The 20,135-nt window shown below is 43.0% G+C and overlaps 1 protein-coding gene across 1 annotated transcript in view; it reads right to left on the bottom strand.

Moving 5' to 3' along the window:
- Positions 1-431: 431 nt before the first annotated feature.
- LOC115075651 (IgGFc-binding protein-like) overlaps positions 432-20,135 on the bottom strand; it is a 152,608-nt gene continuing 132,904 nt past the window's right edge. Inside the window, exons 19-22 of the mRNA XM_029576225.1 lie at positions 19,479-19,678; positions 11,664-12,026; positions 8,060-8,346; positions 432-765 (exon numbers count right to left, since the gene is read on the bottom strand). Coding sequence (XP_029432085.1) covers positions 756-765; positions 8,060-8,346; positions 11,664-12,026; positions 19,479-19,678 — 860 coding nt within the window. The 3' untranslated portion in view covers positions 432-755. The remainder of the gene's footprint in view (positions 766-8,059; positions 8,347-11,663; positions 12,027-19,478; positions 19,679-20,135) is intronic.

The raw sequence follows: 20,135 nt of genomic DNA, 5'->3' as shown, positions 1-20,135 counted from the left end.
GTCCTGAAATAAATTACTTCCATGAGGCTGAATATCACTGCATGTCAGTGCTGCGCACTCGTGTTTAGCATTACAACCTAACTGACTTTCTAAGCTAGGCTGAAATGCATCGTTTAAAACCAAACCCACAGAGAAATCTTGAAAGCAAGGAGCCGTACACACACATGCCCACAAGACCCCATATTTGTGCACTCAGTTAGGGCAGAGAGGAAATGGGATGTGAAGGTCAGGATGTGTTTTTTTAACCACAGCGGTGCCTTTCATTCTGACCAATGCCTGCGGATGCTGCAGGACAGAGTGTGGTGTCAGCTGCTGGAATTTTAGCTGTAATGAATGAAGAGTTCTCAAAGTCCCATTTCCAATATACAATTTATTATGCTACAGAGTCATACAGATAAATCTATATACTTTTTCCTTGCTAAGAATATACTTTTTCAAATATATTACAGTGTTTATTTCATTTCTATAAAGCTGTATGGCAGAGGTCCTAGAGATCTTTGGTCGATATGCAATGGATGTGTAGGATACAGTGAAGTCTGCACCATACATGTACTCTCCTGTATTTCATTTTTTATTTAATTGTTGCTTTATTAAAACTTCAATAAAAAGATTTAAAATAGAAGTCTGCACCCATAAACTAAGTCTGGAAACATTTAACACCCGTAATTCTAATGGAGTTTGCTAATATGTAGAAGCAGGTGGATGGAGAAGTCCAGGAAATCCAGAGAGAGGGAGAGGGTTCAGAAGGCAAATCTTCACACGCCACTGAAAGAGAAATGAAAGAAGCAGAAGGTTAAACTCAGTCCTCCATGGCCCGGTGGCAGTGCTGTGTGGTGGCATATCAGATGCTGGGTTCCATTCCCGGTTCTGGGTTTTGCTTCTTGGACTTCTAGGGCTGGGGATGCGGAGGAGACAGCCCCTAGAAGCAAAGGAGTCCTGGCCGTTGCATAATAGTGACCCCTACTGACTGGCTCAGTCTGTCTCAGTCTGGCGCCATCTTGTGTTCCTACCATGTGACAGGGGCCGACCAATGGCACCGGTAACCCCTGTGACATAGTAAGGGCAAAGGCTATCGGCGCCATTTTGCATACTGGCAGCCGACGGCCCGAGTGCAGGAGATCGCTCCAGGACCCCCGCTGGACCACTAGGGACTTTTGGCAAGTCTTGGGGAGGGGGACTCCTGACCTCCCCAAGATTACGATTTCGGAGTGACCTTGGAGGGAACGGGGAAAGCCATAGGGGCTCCCTTAGGGCTCAGTGCGTGCAAGGTGCACAAGTGTGCACCCCCTTGCGTGCGCCGACCCCGGATTTTATAACATGCGTGGCAGCACGCGAATGTTATAAAATCAGGCATAGATTTGTGCGTGCAGGGTTGCGCGCACAAATCTATGCCCACGCGCATCTATTAAAATCCGGCCCATATTGTTGTAATATTATTTAATTATTTATTTATTTAGGGCTTTTTTATACCGACATTCATGATACCAATCATATCATATCGGTTTACAAGAAACAATGGTGCACAAACATTAACATCAACATGAACAATAGGCAAAGAGAGAACAAGTGAACACAAGTTACAATAAAACAGGGGCACATGAACCGGGAGGAGGAAGAGCCAGAGACATGGCTAACACAGAAATAAATAATATCAAGTCTCAGAAATAAATAAAATCTAGTCAAATAAATATTCAGGATTATAATAAAAACATGTACTCAGGACTGGATTATTTCAAAAATGTAAATATCATATACTCAGGGCTGTAATAATATCAAATGTTCCTGACTAAATAGTGTCCGTTCATAAAACTCGAGACTAATTAATGTATAGTCAGAGGCCAAGTCAGGGGTGTGGTACGTCGACTGGAGAACCATGGCGATTTGTTATAGTTGGGGCGGTTATAGATCAGGGAAGGCTTGTAGAAATAGCCATGTCTTGAGTTTCTTTCTCAATGTCAGTCTGCAAGGTTCTTGTCTAAGATCTGGAGATGATGCAAGGAATGGGGGCCCCTCACGTAATATTAGAGGATGATATAAGGAATGGGGTCCCTCACATATTGTTATAATATTAGAAGATGATGCAAGGAATGGGGGTCCCTCACATATTGTTGTAATATTAGAAGATGATGCAAGGAATGGGGTCCCTCACATATTGTTGTAATATTAGAAGATGATGCAAGGAATGGGGGCCCCTCACATATTGTTGTAATATTAGAAGATGATGCAAGGAATGGGGTCCCTCACATATTGTTGTAATATTAGAAGATGATGCAAGGAATGGGGTCCTCACATATTGTTGTAATATTAGAGGATGATGCAAGGAATGGGGGCCCCTCACGTAATATTAGAGGATGATATAAGGAATGGGGGCCCCTCACATATTGTTATAATATTAGAAGATGATGCAAGGAATGGGGGTCCCTCACATATTGTTATAATATTAGAAGATGATGCAAGGAATGGGGGCCCCTCACATATTGTTGTAATATTAGAAGATGATGCAAGGAATGGGGGCCCCTCACATATTGTTGTAATATTAGAAGATGATGCAAGGAATGGGGTCCCTCACATATTGTTATAATATTAGAAGATGATGCAAGGAATGGGGTCCCTCACATATTGTTGTAATATTAGAGGATGATGCAAGGAATGGGGGCCCCTCACATATTGTTGTAATATTAGAAGATGATGCAAGGAATGGGGTCCCTCACATATTGTTATAATATTAGAAGATGATGCAAGGAATGGGGGTCCCTCACATATTGTTGTAATATTAGAAGATGATGCAAGGAATGGGGGCCCCTCACATATTGTTGTAATATTAGAAGATGATGCAAGGAATGGGGGCCCCTCACATATTGTTGTAATATTAGAAGATGATGCAAGGAATGGGGGTCCCTCACATATTGTTGTAATATTAGAAGATGATGCAAGGAATGGGGGTCCCTCACATATTGTTGTAATATTAGAAGATGATGCAAGGAATGGGGGTCCCTCACATATTGTTGTAATATTAGAAGATGATGCAAGGAATGGGGCCCCTCACATATTGTTGTAATATTAGAAGATGATGCAAGGAATGGGGTCCCTCACATATTGTTATAATATTAGAAGATGATGCAAGGAATGGGGGCCCCTCACATATTGTTGTAATATTAGAAGATGATGCAAGGAATGGGGGCCCCTCACATATTGTTGTAATATTAGAAGATGATGCAAGGAATGGGGCCCCTCACATATTGTTGTAATATTAGAAGATGATGCAAGGAATGGGGTCCCTCACATATTGTTATAATATTAGAAGATGATGCAAGGAATGGGGTCCCTCACATATTGTTGTAATATTAGAGGATGATGCAAGGAATGGGGGCCCCTCACGTAATATTAGAGGATGATATAAGGAATGGGGGCCCCTCACATATTGTTATAATATTAGAAGATGATGCAAGGAATGGGGGTCCCTCACATATTGTTATAATATTAGAAGATGATGCAAGGAATGGGGTCCCTCACATATTGTTATAATATTAGAAGATGATGCAAGGAATGGGGTCCCTCACATATTGTTATAATATTAGAAGATGATGCAAGGAATGGGGGCCCCTCACATATTGTTGTAATATTAGAAGATGATGCAAGGAATGGGGGCCCCTCACATATTGTTGTAATATTAGAAGATGATGCAAGGAATGGGGCCCCTCACATATTGTTGTAATATTAGAAGATGATGCAAGGAATGGGGTCCCTCACATATTGTTATAATATTAGAAGATGATGCAAGGAATGGGGTCCCTCACATATTGTTGTAATATTAGAAGATGATGCAAGGAATGGGGGCCCCTCACATATTGTTGTAATATTAGAAGATGATGCAAGGAATGGGGGCCCCTCACATATTGTTGTAATATTAGAAGATGATGCAAGGAATGGGGTCCCTCACATATTGTTGTAATATTAGAGGATGATGCAAGGAATGGGGGCCCCTCACGTAATATTAGAGGATGATATAAGGAATGGGGGCCCCTCACATATTGTTATAATATTAGAAGATGATGCAAGGAATGGGGGTCCCTCACATATTGTTATAATATTAGAAGATGATGCAAGGAATGGGGGCCCCTCACATATTGTTGTAATATTAGAAGATGATGCAAGGAATGGGGGCTCCTCACATATTGTTGTAATATTAGAAGATGATGCAAGGAATGGGGGCCCCTCACATATTGTTGTAATATTAGAAGATGATGCAAGGAATGGGGGCCCCTCACATATTGTTGTAATATTAGAAGATGATGCAAGGAATGGGGGCCCCTCACATATTGTTGTAATATTAGAAGATGATGCAAGGAATGGGGGCCCCTCATATATGGCTCTGGTACTGGCTAAGTGCCTCTGGGAGTGGTTCAAGTATATGGCAACCAACAGCCCAGAGGTTCTGGAGTGTGGGATGGGGTGGGGGCCTGGGGGGTGAGTTAGGGTTGAGGCAGTGTAGGGAGGGGGAGGGGGACGAGTAGGGGCCGGTAGGGAAGTTAATTTGCTGTACACATGAGGGAAAGTGAAGAAAGGGCAGCGATTGCCTCCGTATATCTTTGAAATTTGGCACTATTATTGCAGGAGCTCGGGGAGGGGGGGGATTGGGTCAGAGGAAGAGGATGAGGATCAGGGAAGTAGGCCTACTCGTCAGCTTTTTTACAGGTTCACATGATAGAGCTGCTTAGGGTTAATGTTTTCTGGGAAAAGCTTTTGAAAGCGATTGAGGGGCTGAACCCAACACAAATTGCAGGGCCCCCAGGAAAAACATAAAATAATGTGTGACTGAGCAGTGGATAAATGCCCAGAGAGGAGCAGGAAATGGACTGCAGAGCACTCATGGGATCAGATCAGAGTCTGGGGAAGTATTCAGTGCCTGCAACCGTTGTTCTCCCCACAGCCCGTTCACATCTCAGTCTCTCCTCTCTCAACCTCCCCTTTCCTTTCATATTCATCTGTTCTTCCTCCTCTCCCCCCTTTACTCCCTCTGCAATTTTTAAATTTACCCCTCCTGCATGAGAATACTTTGACTTTTATTTTTGGGGTCAGGGGTTTATTACTCCTCTGCCTGCTCCACTCCTTGCTCTGCTCCCTATTCTCCTTTGACCTGTCCTTTCTGTTCCCCTTCCAGTTCCATCACTTCTTCTTCGCCAGTTCCCCTCCTCCCTTCCTGGTATCCCACCTCTGTGTCTCCCCTTCCTTGGCAGGCTTAGATCACCTAATCACTCATTAGGAACTACTAGGGATGTGAATCGTTTTTGAACGATTAAAATTATCGTCAGATAATTTTTAAATCGTCTTAAATCGTCAGAGTGCACGATACAATACAAATGCCCCCGATTTATCGTCATAAATCGTCCTAAATAAAACCAATTCCTTACCCTCCCCCACCCTCCCGAACCCCCTCAAAATGTTAAATTACCTGGTGGTCCAATGGGGGGGTCCCGGCGCGATCTCCCGCTCTCGGGCCATTGGCGCCATTTTGGCTGCCACTAATTAAAATGGCGCTGATGCCCCTTTGCCCTTACCATGTGACAGGGTATCCGTGCCATTGGCCGGCCCCTGTCACATGGTAGGAGCACTTTAAAGATGGCGCCGGCCATCCAGTGCTCCTACCATGTGACAGGGGCCGGCCAATGGCACGGATACCCTGTCACATGGTAAGGGCAAAGGGGCATCGGCGCCATTTTTTTTAGTGCAGCTGATGCCTGGGAACGGGAAATCATCCCCCGAGGCCCCCCTGGTTTAGGGGGGGTTGGGAGGGTGAGGGAGGCTAAGGGGGGTCGATTTAAAGGGTCGGGTGGGTTTTTTTTTTAGCGGCGCGGGCCTCCCTAAAAAAAATTAGCGATGTGAATTGGAATCGGAAACGATTCCAATTCACATATCTTAACGATCAGATTCCCCCCCCCCCCCCCAGCCGAACCTGATCGTTAAAGACGATCTGGCACACGATTCACATCTCTAGTAAGTACAGGCTTGCGTCACATCCCTGCTCTGCCATCCTTGCCTCCCGTGCAGATTCCTGGCCAGAGTCAGTCCCATGCCTTCATGCCATGAACCCTGGCAGCTCAGCAGTCAACACCCCCCCCCCCCCCCCCCTCAGCTCTGGGGCCACCCAGAGAGAACTGCTGTCTCCTGCGATATAACCCAGCAATTTTCCAATCTTTAATGATAATTTTCAAACAACTTTGTGTGGTGCTGTATACAATGTTTATGTAGGCGCATGAGATCTATTATTTTATAATTTGCATGTATCTGTCCATGCAAATTAAAGAATACACCAATATTCCCCCCCCCCCCAACACAAGTGTGTGTTTTCAGTGCACACAAATATTTTGCAATCCATGAAAAAGTGCATATATTATCTCTTTTATAAACATATATGCATTTATTTTATGTGCACAAAAAATATAACATATATGTATAAAACCCTAATATATACCCAGAAGTCAAGTCTAGTTTAAAATCTGCATGTGTACGTGAAATCACCAGTTTTCCGACTACCTCCACCAGTTCACCCAGTCCGTCCCCGGTTCATTGAGACCCTCCTAGTACTTCATTCTGAACTCACCCCAGTTCACCCAGACCTCCCACCCCAAATTAGCAGATAACAGATGAGCCTGATATCAGCAGTGCTAGTTAATTGAAAGGTGTAAGACTGCATGAATAAGTTGCCTAAAGTCAGGGGCGGATTGGCCTATTGGGGATCGGGCATCCCCCGGTGGGCCGGTCGCTCTGGTCACGTGGTTTGCCGAGCGTGGCTGTGACAGAGCCGCACTCGGCAGGCCACAGGGTATCTCCTGGGCCGGTCTTGCCGAAAATCCCTGGGCCGATCTTTTCCTGGAATCCGCCCCTGCCTAAAGCATTCACATAAATCTCTTATCAAATAGCAATTACTCTGCGTAACTCTTGGCCCTTCCCCGAAGCTGCCTTTTTGCACAGGTAGATGTGCGCACAAAACCAAAAATACAAGCATACTTTTGAAGTATATAAAGTAGCACAAGTACAAGCTGCTCACACGCAGATGTGCAATTTTATGTGCAGATCTCCTCTGAAAATAGACTCATTTCTCTCTGTAGTTTAAATCTATCCTTTGACTCTGCTTGTTCTTGACTTCCTCTTAGCTTCCTCTCTTCCTGCTCATTCCTCTTCTTTTAAAACTTATTTCCTGGCCTTCCTCTCACTTCTCTATCATTTCTGGGTTTTTTCCTCCAGATGTGTATCTTTCTCTCCGCCCGCTTGCTCTCTGCCAGGGGTGGATCGGCCTCTATCGGGAGATCGGGTATGCCCCAGTGGGCCGGTCGCTCTGATCACGTGATTTTTACAGCTTTCTGTCGCAAAGAACTGCTGCACGGTGGCGGCAGAGCCCATCCTGCCACGGCCTGGTGAGAGGCCCCGAATGGCTGCGGCAGAGCCCAACCTGCTACGGCCGGACAAGAGGCCCTGCACGGTGGCAGCCCCAAGAGAGGTCCTCGCTCCCCACCTTGCAGGTGATGGAGATGTCCCCCTCTGGGCATGCGAGTCCATGCTGGTTCCACAGCTACACTTGCTGCCTTGCTATGCTGCACTCGATCTGTGTGCTGATGTCCTCCTATCCGGAGTCCAGCTCCGGCCTCCCTCCAGATAAAATGTCCCTGTTGCTGGGGGCAAGAGGCAGGAGCAAGGAAAGAGAAGCCCAGCTGCGCAGGAGACAATATTAGGGGGGGTTCAAGCACCCACAGAGCTGGTGCCTTTGTGTTCCCAGAAAACTCTGAAATCTAACTGTTAATATTCAGTCATACCCAGTTAGGTTTCAAAGTTTCAGGGAAACTTTACCTTTATTTGAGGATACTCAAGACGTTTCTCCCACTGAATATCGCTGATAACTTATTTAGCCTACTTTAGCTGAATAAGTTAACCTTTCTATTTTTTTTTTTTAATTGATCTATCTTTCTCCTATTTTATGTCTAAGGGAAAAATGCTTACTACATAGGGCCTTTAGTGTTTGAATACGTAGAATGTGAAAATAGGAGCTTTGAGAAGTCCTCACCAGCTACTTAAGTCTGGAGTCATCCAGGAGCCGATGACTTGAGAGATGTCACTGCCACTGTTTCCGTTGCTGAGATTCAGGTCATCAGAGCTGTTACCATTGAAGTTTCCACAGGCTCCGCACGTAGCATTGGCCAGGGTGCTGCTCACTGTTACTGTCACCTGCCCGGTTGTGCTGAGAAGCACCTGCATGCTGTTGGGTTGTTGTATCACCACCCCAGATTGCACCGCCTTCACAGATACAGAGGTTGACACTTGGGCTGGAAGCTGAACCTTACGCCCATTCACCTGAAACATGGAAGTTAGTGCATTAGCCTGGGATTAAAACTGATCCGTCCTTTAAAATCAAAATTTCTTGGTGGCGGTAGCCAAGACAAATGTATTTTAGTTGATAATATTAATGGACAAAGGGATATGGAAGAACAGAATCAACAATAATTATCAAGAACATTAAAGCAGATTCAACCTTGCATCAGGAATGCTACAATAGCATCAAGCAAAGAACACAAGAATAGAATCGAGCAAAAGTTGTCAAAGGCCATCCGTGTGGTTCAGGATGCAGAAAAGGCAAGATTTGGTCTCCCATCCATCCCATCCCATCCATCCTGCCTCCCGGCAGGCGTAACTTACGCGCACCGTCCAACAGCCAGCCCACGATCCCTGGAGGCTCAGGCCACGCCCCCTCCCCGCCCAGTGTTTCTCATGCCAAATTCTATCATCCTCCTTCAGTATGACGGCCAACTACTAAGAATTATCTTTAGCACTAAAGACAGAAGGATGCTCAATAACTTGCCATAAAGCAGGTCTAACTTAGCCGGACATAACTTATTCAGCGATGTAGCATGAAACACGGTGATAAGTTAGCAGGTAGCTTTTCTCTGGCTAACTTTTTTAGCCATCTTCTTTTAAATATCTACCTCGTAGTTGATTTGGTTGAGGTTAGACCTGAGATCTGCCTTCTCCAACTATTTCTTATTGCTTCATAGCTACCTTTACATGAAAATCCGGGGGAAAGGCAGAAAACAACAACCTAGGGATGTGAATCGTCTTTTGACGATTTAAAATATCGTCCGATATATTTTAAATCGTCAAAAAATCGTTAGGGCCACGATACAATACCAATTCCCCCGATTTATCGTTAAAAAATCGTAAATCGGGGGAAGGGGGAGGGCAGGAAAACCGGCACACTAAAACCCCCTAAAACCCACCCCGACCCTTTAAATTAAATCCCCCACCCTCCCGAACCCCCCCCCCCCAATGCTTTAAATTACCTGGGGATCCGGCGGTGGTCCAGAACGGCCCCCTCAATAGAATCGTGTTGTCTTCAGCTGGCGCCATTTTTCAAAATGGCCGCCGCAAAATGGCGGCGGCCATAGACAAAAACGATTCGACGGAGGAGGTCGTTCCGGACCCCCGCTGGACTTTTGGCAAGTCTTGTGGGGGTCAGGAGGCCCCCCCAAGCTGGCCAAAAGTTTCCTGGGAGTCCAGCGGGGTTCCGGGAGCGATTTCTCGCCGCGAATCGTTTCCGTACGGAAAATGGCGCCGGCAGGAGATCGACTGCAGGAGGTCGTTCAGCGGGGGTTCCGGACCGGAAGGGGTAAAGTGGTGGTGAGGAGTGGTGGGGCTGCATTGTTTTTTTTAAACATTTCTCAGTAAATGGTGCTAGAAATTGCTAATAACATGTAGTATTTGCTGAAATGAAAACATCTGACATTTTTTTTGAGGGATTTTCAAACCCAATAGGGATTTGGTTTATTTGAAACGAACCAAACCAAAAATTGCCATTTTTGTTTCAGATTTCTTATTTGTTTCAAACAAATGCATATCCATAATTAGCAGTTTTGTGTGAAACTATATCATTATACCCACCGATATCAAATGTTTTAACTCCAGCTACTTCTGTTGACAGAAGGTCCATTACTGCATCACTCTTTCAGTAAGGTTATGGTGCAATCGAATATCCCATTGCCCTACAGCAGGGGTGACCAGCTCCAGTCCTCAAGAGCTACAAACAGGCCTGGTTTTCAGGATACCCACAATGAATATGCATGAGATAAATGTATGTACAATGCAAGTCAATCTCCTGCATATTCTTAGTGAATAACCTTTTGCACTCTTGAGACTGGAATTGGCCACTCCTGCCTTAGAGGAAACCCATTCTTTTCTCTATTCAAGTTTTTGTGACAAGATTAACTATGAGATCTCTTTTTCGTATCTTTTGATATAAATATACAGTGTAATTAGACTGCCTCTCTCTTTTCTATATTGAAAATATTCCCTACTTTGGAAAATCTTTCATCTTAGTGGTCCTTACATAAGAAATTGCCATGCTGGGTCATACCAAGGGTTCATCAAGCCCAGCATCCTCTCTACAACAGTGGGAATTTGTTATGGCCCCATCTCAGAAGGCACCAGATTCAAATAGTCCACTAGATGTTAAATCACTTTAGCATATTACATTTAATAAGCAGTACAGAAGGGGAAATAGGGGAGGAGGGCAAGGCCTTGCCTGATGTGTGGTCTATTTCCCCTATGCAGCTGTGAATCATTTGCTGCAAAATTAGCAGATGTTTTGAGTTAGCTGCTTTATAGAGAAGGGGGCTGGAGAAATCAGGCCCAGAGCAAGAAACTAGGGATGTCAGTGCTCCAGATTTGCCAGCTCCGGCTTTAGGGCAGCTCTAGTAGTCTAGCTCCAGATTGGTTCCTGAACAAAAGGAGTCCCTCAGCTCCAGATGCAGATGTTCTGGAGTTGCTCTGATGCTGGAGCAGAGATTCCTGGAGCTGTAGCTGAGGGTCTCTTAGGCTTTGGGACTAGCCTGGAGCGAGACCTCTAGAGCCACTCTGGAGTTGGAACCTGGAGCATTGCCTACCCTGTAAGAAACCATAGGTCACCTGTCTGAGGATCCTCATAGCTGTTTTCCTGTGATTATGTCTAGGCCTCTCTTTGAGCCCTAAATTACAGGAATTAGGAGAGAATGCAATGCTTTAGCTAAGCACCTGCCTGCTTTCTGGGGGAAATAATTTTGTGGAATTGAATGTCTAAATTTACTAGAAATTGCAGAGTGCAGAATGCTACTCTGATAAGAAGTTTCCATTTGTTACAGATGAGTGAATGGCAGCCAGCTGAATTCTGTAATAAGATTACCAGATGTTCCACCAAGCATAGACTTATCTAGACCTAGTTTTGCCCCAGTGCATGCATGGAGATGTAGTTTGATTAAAAAAAAAAAATTACATCTCCATGCATACAATAGGTTAAAAGCAGGACTAGACGAACCTGTCCTATTTGTTAACCTTAAGATAACTGAGATTTAAGTTTGTACTATTTTGTTTTATGTTCAAAAGCTAGTTAAATTCAAAACATTTTGAATTTCTGTTTCTCTTAGTGGCATTAGTGCTTCAAAATATATTTTGGCCTGTCTACATGTTAACATAGTAGTTGTCAATAAAGAGGACCTCTGGGCTTACCCAGCCTGCCCAGTTGACCCTACCTGTTATGTTACTACAGACCCTACTCGATCTCTAGTCACCATTCTCATTTACTCTTACCTCGGATCTTGCAAGCTGTTCTAAGCATCTACAAATTAGCTAAACCATTGCCTTACCCAAACATCTTCATTCTTGGAGACTGTGATGAAACCATTCTGGAAGAAAATGTAGACCTTGTCTGCAGCAGACTGGAAACCATTACAGGACTGGACAATGACCCTGAACCAGGAGGGTGACGTCACATCACAGAGGGAGGCCACGTCATAGAGTCCACTGGATGCCACTTGCCCAGAGAGGCCATCAAAAGAGGTAAACTGAGCTCCCATAGCTAGAGTACATTGTCCATCCTTCTTGAAGCAACCACGTACTCCTTCTTTCACCATGCAAGTCTCTCCGGTCTGACAGACGATCGGCATAGTGCCAGCAGAAGAGCAGGTAAATCTTTGGCTGCAGTCTGATGATACAATACTTTCTCCAACCTGGAAGATTGAATGAAAGAAAGTCAGCCTCTTGACATTGGACAAATCCATGCAATATATTTGACACTTGTCGTTGAGTATTTTTTATTCTACTATAGACATGTCTTAATTGAGAAATTGGCAGGATACATTGTATTTTTTGGAAACTGTCATACCTTTCATTAGATTAATATACTAGTAGTTGTTTAAAGTTGTTGCACACAAGTTTTTGAGACCATAAAAGGACATCTGAAGAAGGGAACTATATGGTCTTGAAGGCTCATGTATGACATCAATTATGGTTGTCCAACAAAAGGGCATCAATCTACAAAGAGCCCAGCTTTTTCCAATGACCAATATGACTCCCAAAAAAGGTATTTTATTACAGGATATCTTGTAACAATTTAACACAACCAGCAAGTGTCCCTTTTGGGAACAATGCATTCATAGTAATGCCAATAAGCTGTATGGCACAGGATACTACATGGCTTAGTGCAAGACTTCCCAAACCTGTCCCATGGATCCCAAAGCCATCCACAGTAAAAATGCATGAGATAAATGTATACATGCTGGCTATGCAATGCATGCAATTTATTTTATGCATTAATCATCTGTCGAGATCCTAAAACCTCGTCTGTCTGTGGGGTTTGCCAGTACTGGTTTGGGAAGCTTTGGTAGCATGTTAAGGTAGCAAGAAAACACCACTGCTATTTTCTGTTTCTGAAGTGATAACATTACAAAGATCATCTGAGTGGGTAAGATAATTGCCTAATTTTACCCAGTTATCATTATTTGGATTTTCTCTGAACTTAGGATAGGTTTTCAGCTGAAAGTTCCCCTAAACCTAGCCAGTCAAAACATGATCAGCTAGATGTATTTATTTATTTATTTATTTAGACATCATATGTACCATCGTTCCATAAAATGATCACAACGGTTTACAGAAGTAACATTCATAATTGTCCATCAGCAAATCTTGATTGTTTACCTATGTGGTATTCATATGCAGGGATTAACATTTCTCGAATGAAAATGTAATGTTCTAAAACATATTAGATTGCTTACTGACAATCTAAGACTAAAGGCAATAAATCTGGAAAATATAAAAACAAATATATAGTAGCATGTACATTGTCTTAAGAATTAGGAGAGGTATTTGCATGGATGGTGATGTACTTCTTAACTCAACCAGTTAGTTTGTAAAATAAGCCAGCCAAGTAATATATTTAACTGTAGTTAGCTGGCTATCTTAATTTAGCTGATTAAATCAAGTGTCTCATGTATGATTGTTTACCCGCCGGTGAGAAATTGTACATGTGCATACGATGCTCTTGTTCTAAACTTTCAAATGGGAAACTTTGATAAAATGAGAAAAATTGTTAGAAAAAAACTGAAAGGAGGAGCTACAAAAGTAAAAAATGTGCAAGAGGCGTGGTCATTGTTAAAAAATACCATCCTAGAAGTACAGTCCAGATGTATTCCACACATTAAGAAAGATGGAAAGAAGGCAAAACAATTACCGGCATGGTTAAAAGGGGAGGTGAAAGAAGTTATTTTAGCCAAAAGATCTTCACTCAAAAATTGGAAGAAGGATCCAACAGAAGAAAATAGGATAATGCATAAGCGTTGGCAAGTTAAATGTAAGACATTGATAAGACAGGCTAAGAGAGAATTTGAAAAGAAGTTGGCCGTAGAGGCAAAAACTCACAGTAAAAACTTAAAAAAAAATATCTGAAGCAGAAAGCCTGTGAGAGTCAGTTGGACCGTTAGATGATTGAGGGGTTAAAAGGGCACTTAGAGAAGATAAGGCCATCGCGGAAAGATTAAATGATTTCTTTGCTTCGGTGTTTATTGAAGATGTTGGGGAGGTACCTTTACTGGAGAAGGTTTTCATGGGTAATGATTCAGATGGACTGAACCAAATCACGGTGAACCTAGAAGATGTGGTAGGCCTGACTGACAAACTGAAGAGTGGGAAATCACCTGGACCGGATGGTATACACTCCAGAGTTCTGAAGGAACTCAAAAATGAAATTTTAGACCTATTAAAAATTTGTAACCTATCATTAAAATCATCCATTGTACCTGAAGACTGGAGGATAACTAATGTAACCCCAATATTTAAAAAGGGCTCCGGGGTGATCTGGGAAACTACAGATCGGTTAGCCTGACTTCAGTGCCAGGAAAAATAGTGGAAAGTGTTCTAAACATCAAAATCACAGAACATATAGTCACTGCTTTATGGAGCAGTTCCTGAACCAACTGCTCCATAAAGCTATCATTTATTCCATCCAGAAACTTTGTCTCTGTAGCGTGTCCCGATGATACATTTACCCAGTCAATATTGGGGTAATTGAAGTCTCCCATTATTACCGCACTACGAATTTGGTTAGCTTCTCTAATTTCTCTTAGCATTTCACTGTCAGTCTCACCATCTTGACCAGGTGGACGGTAGTATACTCCTATCACTATAGTCTTCCCCGACACACAAAGGATTTCTACCCAAAAAGATTCAATTGTGCATTTAGTCTCATGCAAGATGTTTATCCTGTTGGACTCTATGCCATCCCGGACATAAAGCGCCACACCGCCTCCCGGGTGCTCCTCTCTATCATTGCGATATAATTTGTACCCCGGTATAGCACTGTCCCATTGGTTGTCCTCCTTCCACCATGTCTCTGAGATGCCAATTAAGTCTATGTCATCATTCACTGCTATACATTCTAATTCTCCCATCTTACTTCTTAGGCTTCTGGCATTAGCATACAAACATTTCAAAGTTTGTTTTTTGTTTGTATTTTTATTCTGCTTTTTAATTGATAGGGATAAGTTAGAAATTTTTTAGCTCAGGTGAATTTTTAGTTACAGGCACTTGGACTACTTTTCTTATTATTGGAACCTCACTGTCGGGATGCCCTAATTCTAATGCATCATTAGTATCCTTTAAAGATACCTCTCTCCGAACCATGCGCTACTGAGCGACTGTCGGCTTTCCCCTTTGTTCTAGTTTAAAAGCTGCTCTATCTCCTTTTTAAAGGTTAGCGCCAGCAGTCTGGTTCCACCCTGGTTAAGGTGGAGCCCATCCCTTCGGAAGAGACTTCCCCCCTTCCCCAAAAGGTTCCCCAGTTCCTAACAAAACTGAATCCCTCTTCCTTGCACCGTCTCATCCATGCATTGAGACTCCGGAGCTCTGCCTGCCTCTGGTGACCTGCGCGTGGAACAGGGAGCATTTCAGAGAATGCTACCCTGGAGGTTCTGGATTTAAGCTTTCTACCTAAGAGCCTAAATTTGGCTTCCAGAACCTCCCTCCCATATTATCCTATATCGTTGGTGCCCACATGTACCATGACAGCCGGCTCCTCCCCAGCACTGTCTAAAATCCTATCTAGGTGATGCGTGAGGTCTGCCACCTTCGCACCAGGTAGGCATGTTACCAGGCGATCCTCACGCCCACCCGCCACCCAGCTATCTACATTCCTAACAATCGAATCACCAACTATGACGGCCGACCTAACCCTTCCCTCCTGGGCAGTAGGCCTTGGGGAGATATCCTCGGTACGAAAGGACAATGCACCACCTGGAGAGCAGGTCCTTGCTACAGGATCCTTTCCTGCTGCACCAGGTTTATGCTCTCCAATCATGAGACCTTCTTCCTCCAAGGCAGCACCAGTGCTCACCTTGTGAGAGAGAACTAATGCAAAAGTAGAAAAATCAGGAAATGGATCAACCAGAGCTCATATACAGAATATGAGAAAAGGTTTCTAAATAATAAATTAAAAAATTGCTTACAACTTATCAAGAAAACCATTAGGAACCATTTTCATGTTCTGAATGTGATAATAATTTCCTTCAGAAAGCCCATTTCACAAGAAAATCTAAATTCCACCCAGAGTAGCTTGATCAAGTTCAAGCAGGGAATGTAACAAAAGCTAAAGCTTATGTTAAGAAAATGATACTTGTCACAGTTCACTTTCTTGTACTGAATCTGACAATTGGCAAGTGTGCTTCAACAGAATGACTGGCATCTCCTGTGCCAATGCCCAGACCTTACACCCAAGATGTTCCTGCCACTTTGGGGGACTGCCTTGCACTTCTCATGTTGTTTTGCTTTTTATTACCACTCTCTGCTGCTTGGCCCCTTTAACAGTATCTTTGGGTTTTCCCTGCCACCTTTTCTACTTTGTTCCCCCTTTAGGGTGTCTTAGGATGCCACTTTTCTTGCCAGTTTGCCTCTAATGACATCTACTTCATGCCACTGCTTCTTGTGCCCTCTTTGGATCCTTTTTTAGGCCTTTCCCCTCCCTGTCTTCTTTGCTCCGCTAATGATGCCTTGGAGACCTCCTGCCGATGTCAACATCCCTTTGCCCCTTTTCAGAGCCTTGCGCTATTGATGCCACTTTTGGTGCTGCTTTGCTACAGTCTGGTTGGCTTAGAGTTCTTTCCCATTCTGATGAATTCTTCCCACAAGTTTCATGAGAAGTGATGAGAAGCCGACATTCTGGATCCCAAAATAGGCCGCAATGCTTCCCACATTGACTTTAATTGTAAAAAAACATAAGAACATAAGAAATTGCCATGCTGGGTCAGACCAAGGGTCCATCAAGCCCAGCATCCTGTTTCCAACAGAGGCCAAAAACCAGGCCACAAGAACCTGGCAAGTACCCAAACACCAAGAAGATCCCATGCTACTGACGCAATTAATAGCAGTGGCTATTCCCTAAGTAAACTTGATTAATAGCCGTTAATGGACTTCTCCTCCAAGAACTTATCCAAACCTTTTTTGAAACCAGCTACACTAACTGCACTAACCACATCCTCTGGCAACAAATTCCAGAGCTTTATTGTGCGTTGAGTGAAAAAGAATTTTCTCTGATTAGTCTTAAATGTGTTACTTGCTAACTTCATGGAATGCCCCCTAGTCCTTCTATTATTCGAAAGTGTAAATAACCAAGTCACATCTACTCGTTCAAGACCTCTCATGATCTTAAAGACCTCTATCATATCCCCCCCTCAGCCGTCTCTTCTCCAAGCTGAATAGCCTTAACCTCTTCAGCCTTTCCTCATAGGGGAGCTGTTCCATCCCCTTTATCATTTTGGTTGCCCTTCTCTGTACCTTCTCCATCGCAACTATATCTTTTTTGAGATGCGGCGACCAGAACTGTACACAGTATTCAAGGTGCGGTCTCACCATGGAGCGATACAGAGGCATTATGACATTTTCCGTTCTATTAACCATTCCCTTCCTAATAATTCCTAACATTCTATTTGCTTTTTTGACTGCTGCAGCACACTGAGCTGACGATTTTAAAGTATTATCCACTATGATGCCTAGATCTTTTTCCTGGGTGGTATCTCCTAATATGGAACATCGTGTAACTACAGCAAGGGTTATTTTTCCCTATATGCAACACCTTGCACTTGTCCACATTAAATTTCATCTGCCATTTGGATGCCCAATCTTCCAGTCTTGCAAGGTCCTCCTGTAATGTATCACAGTCTGCCTGTGATTTAACTACTCTGAATAATTTTGTATCATCCGCAAATTTGATAACCTCACTCGTCGTATTCCTTTCCAGATCATTTATATATATATTGAAAAGCACCGGTCCAAGTACAGATCCCTGAGGCACTCCACTGTTTACCCTTTTCCACTGAGAAAATTGACCATTTAATTCAACTCTGTTTCCTGTCTTTTAACCAGTTTGTAATCCACAGAAGGACATCGCCTCCTATCCCATGACTTTTTAGTTTTCGTAGAAGCCTCTCATGAGGGACTTTTTCAAACGCCTTCTGAAAATCCAAATACACTACATCTACCGGTTCACCTTTATCCACATGTTTATTAACCCCTTCAAAAAAATGAAGCAGATTTGTTAGGCAAGACTTCCCTTGGGTAAATCCATGTTGACTGTGTCCCATTAAATCATGTCTTTCTATATGCTCTATGATTTTGATCTTGAGAAAAGTTTCCACTATTTTTCCTGGCACTGAAGTCAGGCTCACTGGTCTATAGTTACCCGGATCGCCCCTGGAGCCTTTTTTAAATATTGGGGTTACATTGGCCACCCTCCAGTCTTCAGGTACAATGGATGATTTTAATGATAGGTTACAAATTTTAACTAATAGATCAGAAATTTCATTTTTGAGTTCCTTCAGAACCCTAAGATGCATACCATCTGGTCCAGGTGATTTGCTACTCTTTAGTTTGTCAATCTGGCCTACTACATTTTCCAGGTTCACAGTGATTTCGTTCAGTTCGTCTGAGTCATCACCCCTGAAAACCATCTTCGGAACTGGTACCTCCCCAACATCCTCATTAGTAAACACGGAGGCAAAGAATTAATTTAGTCTTTCTGCAATGACCTGCCCTGCTCTGACTGGAAACCGGACTCAGCCAGGGCTTATCAGTAACTGAAAAATGGCTATGGGTCAGACTGATAATTCCTGGCATTCTGTTTGCTTTCTTGGCTACTTTATTTATTTATTTTAATTTTTTCTATACCGGCATTCGCAATAAATATCGCATCATGCCGGTTTACATTTAACAAGTGGACAGGGAACAAAAAGGTAAAAAATAACATTGATCCTAATAATAGTAATAAATAATGATAATAGTAGTGATAAAACATTAACACATTAAACAAGAGAAAGGCTAAGGAATGCAGTTACAATAAAACAAGGGAGTAATACAACTTGGAGCATGGATTGTCTTCTCTTGTCTTCTTGTCTTCTACTTGTCTTCTCCATCCATTTTTTTACTCCTTATCCTTATGTTTGAATATGTGAACCGCCTAGACGGATAGTTTACCTACCCATTGTGCGGTATATAAAACTTTTAAATAAATAAATAAAATAAATCTCCTCTTCCCTGCCTTGTTCTCTTGAGGAGGTTTTTACAGTACTGCAACCTCCCAACCCTGTTCTTGATTTTATCATAGAAGGTAGGGACCCTTAGGCACCTTTACTCTGCAGACCTTCATGTCTGATGCAATGTCACAGACCCGAGCTGCTCTCTCCCTGAATGACCCTTTCTGCTGATCGCATGCTTTTTTGATTTCTTTTACTGTTTTTGTCTCCTTGAAGTGCACTGTGAAGCTATTACAACTTTTACTCATTTCTCAGTCCATTGAGGAGGACGTGGTTAATAAGGATTTGGAACAGAACAGTAGATTATTCTATCGCAACACCAACCGATGCATTTGTTATGGTATCTGTGCTATAGCACAGGGTAATGGATTATTCCATCATAGTACTGATCATTGTTTTCCCCACAGCATCTTTGCTGTACAATAAACAAGTGGATTGTTCTATCAGAGCGCTGCTGATCAAGGCATTTCCCTAGGCATCTCTGCTGTAGAATAGAATAGAAATTTATTATATCAGAGCACTGATAGGCTAATTCTTTGTGGACAAGTTTAGACAACAATCATGTTTTTTGATCCAACTAAGCAGGTAACTGAGCTGAAAACTTACGTTTAAGTATCTCCCACCATATACACAGCCACAGTTTCCAATAGGCACGCAGCTCTGACCACTAAGCATGTATCCAGAATTGCACTCGCAGCCCTCAAAGCACTTCTCCGTGCAAGTGGAGGGAGCAGCAATGCTAGCACAAGTGTAATCACAGCTTCTGGTGCAACGTTTGTACTGGCTGTTTTTAGGGCACACAAGAGCTGAGAAAAGAAAGACGTGAAACAGTTAAGGAGGGGAGATGACCTTTGCTTCTGTGAAACCACTAAAAAGAGAACTTATTTTTCATATTGCTTTAGAAGTCTGTTACTGCTTATAAAACATTCATAGTTTTTTTCCTCTAGGAGATACTTCCTAAGAACATTATCTCAGGGCAGATACTGTGCTTTCTTAGCTAGGTTATTCTCCAAATTTACATGAGGTAACACTTTTATACTGTAAAGGGTGCATTCTGAAACAAGTCAGGGGGCAGTAATGGAGAATATATTTCTATCATAGTCATACGCCATGGTCATCAGTGTTTTTGGCTAAACATAGTTGACTATTTTTAAGAAATAAAGTTACTTCCAATCAATCAGGTTGGACTACAGCCAATTAGATGATTAGATGTATTTGCTGTTCATGTGCTCTTCTTGAGAATGTGGATGGTCCAGCGTAAAG

This window comes from Rhinatrema bivittatum, chromosome 14 (assembly GCF_901001135.1).
Source record: "Rhinatrema bivittatum chromosome 14, aRhiBiv1.1, whole genome shotgun sequence".
NCBI classification, from domain to species: Eukaryota; Metazoa; Chordata; class Amphibia; order Gymnophiona; family Rhinatrematidae; genus Rhinatrema; species Rhinatrema bivittatum.
The sequence above is the reverse complement of the archived record's forward strand: the minus strand, read 5'-3'. Positions and strand labels throughout refer to the sequence as shown.